At 32.9% G+C, this 12,340-nt stretch overlaps 1 protein-coding gene across 1 annotated transcript; it reads left to right on the top strand.

Moving 5' to 3' along the window:
• The first annotated feature begins 4,715 nt into the window (after positions 1 to 4,715).
• On the top strand, positions 4,716 to 5,879 carry LOC145578973 (uncharacterized). The gene has a single exon (XM_081636268.1). The coding sequence runs from the start codon at positions 4,909 to 4,911 to the stop codon at positions 5,680 to 5,682; it is 774 nt and encodes a 257-aa protein (XP_081492394.1). The 5' UTR covers positions 4,716 to 4,908; the 3' UTR covers positions 5,683 to 5,879.
• The last annotated feature ends 6,461 nt before the right edge of the window (positions 5,880 to 12,340 follow it).

Genomic DNA, 12,340 nt, shown 5'->3' with positions numbered 1-12,340 from the left:
ATATACGTTATATTTTGTAATATTATTGTCAAAAATATTTAACAATCGTGCATTGCACGGGATTTTAACCTAGTGAACATATAAACTTCGGATATCCAGATACTCATAAATATCAAATACTTCGTAATTCAAATTTTGAGTATTCGACCTTTGATTTGGAAATGATTCTGGATAGATCGGATATCAAACTCATGATCAACCAAATGCACAACCTTAAGTCATACGGAGTACTGCTGGGTTAGTGTGACCCAAATTCCATAGTCCAACTTATTATATCTCAAAGTTTCTTAAAGTTTCCAGAAAACTCTAAAATTATTGAGAAATTGATGGAGAATTGTAGAAGAATCTAGAAATGGTAAAGGTCATGAAGGCTCTAGATTTATGTGGAGAATTTAAAGAGCATGTGTGTAGAATTCTCCACACACTTCTTCCACCTCCATATATCACCTATAAATATAAGGTGTTGGGCATCATTTGGGAGTATATATCCACATACATCATCCTCCAATACTCCGATCCCCTCATACACACTATGAGTATTCCTCCATGCTTAGAGAGAATTTACCAACAAATACCGCTTTCTAAGATATATATATCATGATTGGAGTTTTCTACATACACACAATCTCCCTAATCTACTATCCTTATTTTGTACTACTCCATTGTGAGTTCCTACAGTGAGAGTTTCTTGTACTATTCACCCTTTCAAGAATTCTTGTACTCTCCTATTTTTCATATAGTGGATTATTTTTCGATGCTCGTCGTTCGTGGGTTTTTTTTGATAATTTTTCCCACGTTAAATATTGTGTGACCACTTTCCCTACTTATCTTGCCATTATCTTTCTTCTAATTATCTTATCAACCTATACATCTTTAATTTGCTTTCGTTGTGCACTCACTAACCTTAACAAATGGTTTCAGAGCCAAAGGTTGATTAGAGTGTTTACACATTAAAGATTTCTTTCCTAACAAAGTTCGAGATTGATAAGTTCGATGGCAAGATCAGTTTCAACATTTGGAGGATTCTCATGAAGACCATTCTTGATTTGAGCGGATTGGATGCTTGATGGCGTACGTGAAGCCATACACAGTGGATTCATCATTCAACCTCGGTTGGTGTTGCGTCCTTGTCAAACGAGTTCGAGCATGTCACATTTCTCTTTACCCCATATGTTGATTGGGTTATCAAGTGACATTTTACATCCTTTTGGGTTCATACGACGAGTACATGCGTATGGAATTTGTTCCAAGGTGGAGATTGTTGGGTTAGTGTGGCCCAAATTCCATAACCAAACTTATTATCTCTCAAGGTTTCTCAAAGTTTTCAGAAAACTCTAAAATTATTGAGAAATTGATGGAGAATTGTAGAAGAATCTAGAAATGGTGAAAGTCATGAAGGCTCTAGATTTATGTGGAGAATTTAAAGAGCATGTGTGTAGAATTCTCCACACAATTCTTCCACCTCCATACATCACCTATAAATATAAGGTATTGGAGATCATTTGGAGCATGTATCCACCTACATATCCTCCAATACTCCGATACCATACACTCTATGAGTGTCCTTCCATACATAGCATGATCGGAGTTTCTACATACACATAATCTCCATAATCCACTATCCTTATTTTGCACTACTCCTTTGTGAGTTCCTATAGTGAGAGTTTCTTGTACTACTCACTCTTTCAAGTGTTCTTGTACTCTCCTATTATCATATAGTGGATTATTTCGACGCTCGTCGTTCATGGGTTTTTGATAATTTTTTCCACGTTAAATATTGTGTGTCCATTTCTTTCTACTTATCTTGCCTTTCAACTTTCTTCTAATTAGTTTATCAATCTCTACATTTTTAATTTGCTTTCCTGCGCACTCACCAACCCTAACAAGTATAGTAATAACCAACCAGGCCACCTTCATCTCTATACTTTTACTATGCATTCTGAGAATCTATACATGCAAATCTCTTATGAACACACTCCTTGTTAACTGACACTTTTCTTTATTCCTATCACTCAAACGACATCGTTTCTTACAACCTTCTATATATAACGCATTCTTCACCCCACTTCAAAACTTTCTGCTAGACACTACAAACAGTATAGTGTTAATATATTCAACCTAATTATTGATATTCAATATGGTTATTCTTAAAATAATACTAGGATAACCGTTCATGCCCTACTTAAAATGACATGATCAATGGATGCACAACTCGTAGTTCACTATAGCTGTCCATTACAGATAACACTGATATATAATTATATACTATAACTCGTATTTTTTCATTCCACAAGGTAGTAGCCATGAACCATTCGGATTAATAATATAAACAAGATTCGATTTCAAGTCTTCTCCACCATCATCAGGACTATAACCGACTAAACTACTGTATTCATAATACTATATGTAGCATGCACAATTGCACAAATAGTATGTACTATGTAGCTCATCATAGCTGTCAAAATATAGCTGAAGACAGTAGTATCAGATAAACTCCAACTCATAGAATGGTATTCCTAAAAAAAACTACATTAAAAAATCATACGTACCCAAATAAAAGTAGCTTGATTCCAAACAATGATGAGAATAAATGTTACTGCAGCAGATAGTTGTTCTGAATTTTGAGCACACTAATTTCTTACAAGCCCATCACTCTCGATCATGAGCAACCCAGTGCAGACATGAACTCGTGGTATAACTGATTTAAACATTAGTTTATGCACACATATCCTTAAATTTATACCGCCTCGCTCCACTTTTTTAAATCAGCTGTTTTTAATATTAATTAAACGTCTTATTTTCATTTTAGGACATGCTCTCTTTATTATTATTATTATTATTATTATTATTATTATTATTATTATTATATCAGAAAAAACCTACAAAGTCAATCAATTTACAAGAAATTAGTGGGGAGTCGAGATACAATCTGGGCCCCCACCCCTCTAGCTATAACGAACCCGATCCTGCTGAAGATGTGAGTTGCCGCACGAGCACCAATATCCTAAGTCTTAGCAAACACCTGAACTCGCTTCAGCAACGCAATAGCATCCTTATCTAATTCCCCCAACGAAGAAAAGGAGAAAGGAAGAAAACCGTAGCCAATAGCCCTGCAACGCGCCCCATACTTGTCCCGCTTCCGCTGAGCCGCCGTAGACACAACACGACCAGGAACGAAGTCAGACAACCCCGATTGTGTCAAAGGTGAAGATCTCGTCAAGTCAACACATACATCAAGGCCTCTATCCCAGGAATAAAGCGACATATCTGCTGGTCGAAGAGCCCCGTCGTTCCCTCCAATTAACCCAACGTTAACCTCTTTTCGAGCAGAAATCCCAGACCGAAAACAAATATCAACAAGGGTATCACGAACAACGTTGTGCCGATGTTTAATACCCACCATCCCAGCACAAGACACTGCATGATCCCCATAAATATCCCCATCAAAAACCCTTGAGCAAGCAGAACACGGTGCTGAAATGGAGAACAAAGGAACACCCAACCTGTAGCAAAGAACACTACGGTAAGTCTTACCATCCATAGTCTGACCTAAACCCGATATCGGAACCGCCCGCAACCAGGCCGAAGAGTGATCCCCCTGTTGGGACTTCCATAAGGCAACCTGACGCGCAGATAAGGAGAAAGTGGAATCTGCAGATGTAGTGACCTTCGTGAAATATATATCTGCCAATTTTTTCATGAGTCTGGGGGCAGCGATCTCATTAGGGTTACTCCGTATTATTATTATTATTATTATTATTATTATTATTATTATTATTATTATTATTATTATTATTATTATTATTATTATTATTATTATTATAGTGTTTAGAAAGCCATATGGATAGGTGATGAGAATCAATCCCAAATCTCTTCGCCACTTGAGTTATCCCTTACTCTCTTGTATTACTCCGTATTATTATTATTATTATTAATATTATTATTATTATTATTATTATTGTTATTATTATATTTCTCTGTTCACATGATTCTCAGTTCTAATTTATAAACTTCTTTATTATTAATAAACTCCCTCTTTAATAAACTATTAACACACATTTAATTTCTTTAACAAATTAAACCTCATATTAAATTAAATTTTACTTCATCTGACTAACTCATCACTAACCTAAAATTTGGTGGACAATCAAAGTGTAACATTTATTAAAATGAGGAAATATGCGACATTTATTTGAGTAAAAAATATTTTAGGATATGAGATTAGATTTTGTATGGCCCACAACTTTTAATTTTATGTAAACTTCTTGCTATAAACTAAGCACACCAAATTTCCACTTGACTCCCCTTATGGTAGCAAGTTTGCAGGCTAACCACCATCATATTATTTTCCAAGTTCAATTTATCAAAAAATTAATATTCCACCTCTATTATATATTCTAGGAAGATAAGATAAAATCTTTAATTTAATTTTTTTAGTATATAAAAACAAACAAATTAATTCCACACTCAACAACTTTGTGATAATGTAAAAGTGAATGCTTTTTTCTGAGGGAGCATTTAATTAAAAATAATTCAATTATTTTCAAGATATATTAAAATATTATTTTTTTAAAACAAGAGATATTATAAAATATTTACAACTTGTAACATTTTAATTTATAATGGTTTCTTTATATATACCACTTTCCTTATTAAGTGAATACTGTTCTAAAAAATCTGTGTTATAATTTCTTTTTATATATCACTCTTTATCTTCCTTTCTTCACTGAAAATTCTGATACAAACTCTCAGTCTACACTCTCTTCACTTTGCCTTCCCCATTCCCTGCTTTCGCTTCGGCTTTCGCCATTCGCCAAGTTAAATTTTACTAGCTCAATTCCCTAGAGAGCGAGCGTACACTTACCCTTATATACTATAAAAGTTATTTTGCAAGGTAACATTATAGAGATGGACATTGACCTATTTAAGTCCACAACAGATGACCAAATTGAGATGATGCTTATGACGATGCACATGGATAAACCCGCCGCAACATCCGGGAACGAAGGAGGCGGCAGTCTCCCCTACGACGACAACACTCCAATGATGTCGTTTAACGGGGGTGGGAGCTTGCCTCAGCATTTTAACTCACCAGCTTTCGTAACTGATCCACAAACAACTATATCTTTCTCTAACAACAACAACAACAATAATAATAACAATTCTTTGTTACCGAGTTTGTTCCCTTCTTATAGCAACGACAGCAATGAGAACAACGGAACATCATCGTCGCCATCACAGAAGCAAACATCAATGGCTGCAATGCGAGAGATGATATTCAGGATAGCAGCTATGCAACCGATCTACATCGACCCTGAAGCAGTGAAGCCCCCGAAAAGGCGGAACGTTAGGATATCGAAAGACCCTCAGAGTATAGCTGCTCGGCATAGGAGGGAGAGGATCAGCGAGAGGATAAGGATCCTGCAAAGACTCGTCCCTGGTGGTACAAAAATGGACACTGCTTCGATGTTAGACGAAGCGATTCACTATGTCAAGTTCTTGAAGAGTCAAGTGCAAACCCTCGAACGATCTGCCATCAACAACAACAACCGCCCCGTTCCTCCACCGGTATCCACGGGGCTAGGTTACCCCAGTGGATATTCTTTTGCTGGTCATCAGCTCCATCATATGAATGCTGCACCTCATCACAATGTACAACAGTACTCAGATTCGGATGCATAAGATTTAATTGACATAACATTATAGATCGGCGATGATAGCTCGTCGTTGAACGGGCCTTAGCTTTTTTTCATTCATTAGTACATGTATCAAGTTCAACATACAATGTTCGCATCTTGGAATAATCTAATTACACTAGATGATGCATTCATTTATAGCAAATGTAACAAGTTTCCCAATAACTCAAGTTGTTGTCTACATACAATGGTCATAGAATTAGTGTGTATATATTATAGTTTCAATTCATTTCAAATTATACTCCGTAACATATAATCCATCTCATATATCTAACTAAATACTGATATTATTATTAGATTACTCAACCTAATTCCAAAGAAATTAGGAATATATAGCAAATAACACAAATATTCAAAGAACAATAATTACAAGCGACAAGAATAAACAAGCTATGAGTGGAACAAGCTAAGTAAGATGTTTGTAACTGGTGATGCATCTAAATTGATTTTTTTTTTTTTTTTTTTTTTTTTTTTAAGAATGTGATACATCTAAAAAAAATTTGTTCATAAGCATAAGCATACATGTATTCACAATTGGAAACAATGTATCTTTCCTGCTAGGCCCAACCTTCAAATCGTATGAAAACAAATTAATATGCACGACCATCTAATATATGAAAATTCCTGGACCAAGGGAATTCTACAACCCTTTTTTGGTAGGTACATACATATCAATAATTAATTAGGGCAAATTGAGTCACAATTAGAGGACAGGAAAACTAATTACAACTTTAAATTGAGTCCACTATTTAAATGTAATAATATTTTGATTTCCCTCATTTCAATAATTTCACCACGAATACGCGCGTAAAATTTTGTGCCTAAGAGATATAGGAAGGTTTTGTTGGAAACAGGATCCATCTAGACTATCTCAAGCTTAATCATCATTTTGGGGAGGGTTTTGCGAGTTGGAACAAATGTTCGCATAGACAGCACAGAAGTAATATTTAGTCTAGTGGTCAGGATTGTATCTTACAAACTCGAGGTTGTTGGAGTAATCTCCTGAAGGACACTTTGGTAGTGGGAATTTCCTGGCCCTACTTTCAAGAGTCAATAGGCCTTGCCTGCTAACCCGACCAGGTTGACCAGTGAGAGGTTCCATTCTAATAGGTTGGCTTCGTCAAAAGACAATTCAAAGAAGACCTTCTAGGCATACCTCATCAAACCTTGATAATAATCACATACCCCAAGCAAAAAGAGTAACATATATATAAATGATTTACTCCAAGAAAAAAACTTTGAATTAAAACCCGATTATACGCAAATGGATACTCGATTTATCCCAATTACTTTATATACTCCGTATATGCAGGTATAATCTTGTAATTAACACTTAATTTTTCACAAATCAATATCAAAACTACTGAACTGTAAAATTGACCATTAAAATCAGAAGGACAAACTAAACTCGTTCAATCAATTTATTGCCTCAAATTTCAAATATATAATGTACAACATCAGATGAATAAATTATAATTGAATGCAATACTTGAAACTTACCGCTTGGAAGAAGAAACATGTGAGAACTGAAGTTGTTTTTGGGCAGGAAAATAAAAATAAAAACACAGTTAAGGATGACGCAGAGAAAGGTAAATATAATAGAGAACCAAGTGGCTGCCTACATTGCTTCAATTCATCTGATGACTCATCTTCTTTTTCTCCATGGTGCACAAATGTCAATACTCTCTCTCATGACTCATCTCTATCAATCGTATTTTTATTTATTATTTTTATTTATTTATTTTATTTTATAACACTTTCATAATTTCACTCGAGTTTAAAATAATGAAGCTGAATTTGTTAAAATCTTATTTATTACATAAATCGTTCATTTTACCTTATTTTTTCCGAAATGAAATTATTTTTGTTGAATTGAAATTATTTTTACTGAACTGAAATAATTTTTGCTGAACTGAAATTATTTTTTACTGATTTTCAATTATATTTCTTTTGTAGGTTTACTGAACTAAAATTATTTTTGCTAAACTGAACTTATTTTAATAAACTAAAATTAATTTTATTGAACTGAAATTATTTTTACTTGTAATAATAATTTATAAATAAGAGGTCATACGACATTTACAAACGAACGAAATTCGACTTTAACAAATACACAAGATATTGAATCAAATTATATTTTAAGGAGTAATATTTTTCAAATTATACTGTTTTCTATCCACTTTTGATCCCTTCACATATTATATTTTAAGGAGTAATATTTTTCATATTATCTCTCAATCTCCTTCCCTCTTAAGCCCTATTCACTTCACCTTAAGAAAATAATATTTCCTCTGTTTTTTTTAGTTGACACCGTTTGACTTTTACACTATTCACAGAACATATTTTGACTCACTTTTGTGGTTTATGGATACGATAAAACATTTTCACGAGGGACCTTGTTTGACTCGTTTCAATGCATATTTTATTAATATCTGCTTTTTATAATTTTACAATATTGATAATTAGAGATATTAATCGTTAAAAACATGCGTTGGCAAGCGTGATAATAGAAAGGTGTCAACTAAAAAAAACAGAGGAAGTATTAAGTAAAAATAATCTCAATTCAATAAATATAATTTCAGTTCACTAAAAATAAGGTCAGTTCAGTAAAATTCAGTAACTTTAAAGAAGAAATATAATAGAATAACAGTAAAATAATTTCGTTTCAACAAAAATAATTTTAGTTCAGTAAAACTAATTTCAGTTCAGCAAAAATAATATTTGTTTAGTAAAAATAATTTGAATTCAGTATAAATAATTTCAATTTAACAAAAATAAGGTGAAGTGAACTGGGTCTTATACTCATTTTTGCTTTTTATAGTTTTTTTTTTTTTTTTATTATTCAATCAACACCACTTTCACCATATTTTATTACCTTACACTATTTCTCCTAAAACTCCGCACATAGAGAAATAAAGCAAGTAATAAAAAAAAATAAAAAGGAAGGAGTACTCAACAAATATAATTAGGGGACATCCATCAGTATAGTAAGGGTTATTTTGTTAGTGTTGGAAGTTACATTGTTTTTAAGAGTTAATAATTATCATAAGGGATACTTTATCAGTATAACAAGGGTTAGGCTCCATTCACTTCACCTTATTTTTGTTGAAGTGAAATTATTTTTATTGAACTGAAATTATTTTTGCTAAACTTAAATTATTTTTGCTGAACTGAACTTAATTTTATTGAACTAAAATTATTTTTGCTGAACTGAAAAACTGATTTTCTATTATATCTCTTCTTTATGTTTACGGATTTTTACTGAACTGAAATTATTTTTACTGAACTGAAATTAATTTTACTGGACTGAAATTGTTTTTATTGAATACTTCCTCCGTTCTATTAATATTGCAACAATGGACTTTTTGCACTATTCATCACTTTTGTTTGACCATATAATATGATTTATACGTTAAGCCAATATAGTCATGTAGGATCTTGTTGGATTCGTTTCACAAAATACTTTCACAATATCAACTTTTTATAATTTTTACTCTTACACAATTATAGATATTTAACATATAAAATGTGCTTTGGGACGCATAATTTTAACCTTATTGCAATATTAATAGAACGGAGGAAGAATTATTTTATTAAGGTGAAGTGAACAGGGCCTTACTCTGTGAGTGTTGTAAGGGTACTCCGTTTTATTATACTCGGCCACATGGTGTGTCCAGATGCACAGAAAATGCGTTGTTCTAAAAATTTAATGTCTTTTAGTATTTATTAATATTAAAATGGTATTCAAAAGGAAACTAAAATTAAATTAACATGATTTCGTTCTTCTCAAATCAAATATAAAATATATTATACTAATATATGTATGTATGATTATTAATTGGTATGTAATCAAATATTTCATACAACATCATACAAAACCCAAAAAATAATATCAAGGATATGTTTCTCACCTAACTGAACTGAAATTTTTGTAATTGACCATAAATTATTTTTATAAATTGCAATTATTTTTACTGAATTTCTATTGTATTTCTTCATTAGAATGAACTTGAGCCAATGTATGGGATGTATCAATTTGTAAAGGAAAACAATACTTTGTATTAAAATTTTCTTTTTTTTTTTTTTTATATTTAATGTTTTGAAATCATCTTGTTCTTGATGGAAAATAATTGAAGATAATTTCCCCTTATTTTCTTGCTTGATTGATTTATTACCAAAAGTGTGATAAATTTTAGTTGATTAATTTATGTTATATAACATGAATTCTGATGTATCACATTGAAGAAAAACATTGAGGCTTGCTCTCCTCTTAAACCTCCACTTTGTTTTAGTAAATATCAACCATCAAAAAAATTTAAAAATAAAAAATAAATGAGAAATTGTTATGAAATATCTAAAAATGGATGACTATTATCCCATGTACAATATAGAACATTCTAGAATTGGGTATTTGATCTTATCCGATGATGGAACCCTAGATAATATAAATGTATATATATCCTGTACTAGATGGAATAATATAGACAACATAACAAAATTTCCCTCATCTCTCCATATTTTCTCTTCCATATTTGACACGTTATCAGCACCACTCTATTGAGCACACCATACGATTAACTACAATGATCAAGATTAGAAAACCAATGAGAGGTACGCATATACTCCATGTTATACTTTGTTATTAATTTTCTCCAATCGGTGTAGATATTGTATGCAAGCTGGAATGTATATATTATTTATTAGGTATTTCTACATAGTAACCCTGTGGTATCGACTTTTCTAAGGTGTGCCCACCCTTTAAGAAATTCTACAATGTAACCCCAGGTACATTAAGTAACTTTACAGTACCTTGCCGTTAGTTTATATTTAACGTTGCCGTTATGTTTTTATCTCTTCTAGCAATTTAATTACTTGGCTGTTTGTTTTATCATTTCAACAACTTTTATCATTTCAAATACCAATATCCAGTAAATTCGCAAAAAAAATTACAAAATTTGGACCGATGAAAGATACCTTTGCCAATTTCCAGAGCTACACTATCGTCGCCTTGCTCTCCTCTGAGTACCGCTACAATCGCCCTCTAAAAAAACCCTAAAAATCCGTTCTTTGAAGAAAATGATTTTAGTGATATTGGGGTTTCTGGGTGAGAGATTAAATTTAGGTTTTTTTTTTTTCTTTTTGACCAAACATGAAAGAGAATGAAATAGAGAGTAGAGAGTTAGGGAGGGATTAATGTTAAGGAGAGAGAAAGGTACAATTAAAAGTAAAGTTGGGTGACGGAGTAAATCGTTCGTCATAAATGCTGCTAATGTGGGGTACCATACTATTACTTATTGTACCTTGGGTTACATTGTGAAACTTCTAAAAAGGGTGGGCACACCTTAGAAAAGTCAAAACTACAGGGTTACTACGTAGAAAAACCCTTATTCATTTGATTCATAGAATTGATTAAATTTATGATTTTGAACTATGTCGTTTAATTTTGTGATTGATCAAATAAATGAAATAATTATTGGCCTTATATATTGTTACTTGGTGGTTATTTAACCCATAATCCACTATATGCTTGCGTCATAACCTCATACTCATAGGATTTACTTTTGATCATTCATGAAATTTTTTTCCCTTTATTTACTTTGCAATTACATTAATCTGATTATATTATTTATGATCATATACCAAGTGTCATGCTTGTATGTATTTGAACTCCATTTAACTTGCATGTGATTACTATATATTTTGTTGCATATCTTTCATCAAAGTGTGCCTACGTTAAGCATGTGTGAATATGCTCGGTGATAACTTGTTATTCGATATGATTTTAAGGCAATTTTATACCTTGTTTACTTGATAAATTGGTGTTTTGGTTCACTTTTACTCTATTATCGTGCAATTTTTGTGTATCCTTTACTTTATGGGTTGTTAGTGTTTTTGTTGAGTTTTTAGGTCCAAAGACGACCATTTGAAGCATACGGATGATAAACTGAGGTTAGAAGCCAAGAAAAAGGAGCAAAACCGAAGAAAAGGTGAAGAAAAGAGTCTAAGAGACCCTGCACGGCCGTGCCACATCCTGCACGTCCGTGCAGGGGTTTTCCAGCAAGCAATATCTTTCTGCCAGAGCTTGCACGGATGTGCTAGAATTCAACACGTCCGTGCATGACCCCAAGCACGACCGTGCAAAAGACTGCACGTCCATGCGACTTGCCAGGACAAATTAGACTTTCTGCCTTGCTCTGCACGACCGTGCACTAGGTGGCACATCCGTGCAGCATAGGCTGCACGTCCATGCCGAGCCTGGCACGTCCGTGCAGACCTGCAGACGAGCCCGACTCTTGTTTTCTCCGTCCTTTTTATTTGGGGGTCATATAAATACTCCCCTTAGCTAATTTGTACGGGCATCCAAGTTTTTAGAGCTTTTCTCTTAGTTTGTAATCTTAGAAACACAAAAACTCTCAAATCATTAGTTAGATCTTAATGATTAGTTTGGAAATTTCAATCTCAATCATTGTAGAAGACAAGTTCCACCATTGTTACTCAAAGTTGAAGCTTCTAGTAACATTTCTTACTCTTCTCTTCCATTTTAATTGCTTTAATTGTTGATTATTTGCTTAATTCTTGTATGCTTAGATTGTTAATTAGCTTAATCTTTAGTTTGAATCTTGTTCATGAGTAGCTTGAAATTC

This window comes from Chenopodium album, chromosome 14, assembly GCF_948465745.1.
Source record: "Chenopodium album chromosome 14, dcCheAlbu1.1, whole genome shotgun sequence".
Classification (NCBI taxonomy): Eukaryota; Viridiplantae; Streptophyta; class Magnoliopsida; order Caryophyllales; family Amaranthaceae; genus Chenopodium; species Chenopodium album.
This window is presented reverse-complemented; position numbering and strand designations above follow the sequence as displayed.

Bases quoted from the DNA above. Each gene is read 5' to 3' on its own strand.
- LOC145578973 (XM_081636268.1), top strand. From the start codon at position 4,909: ATGGACATTGACCTATTTAAGTCCACAACAGATGACCAAATTGAGATG.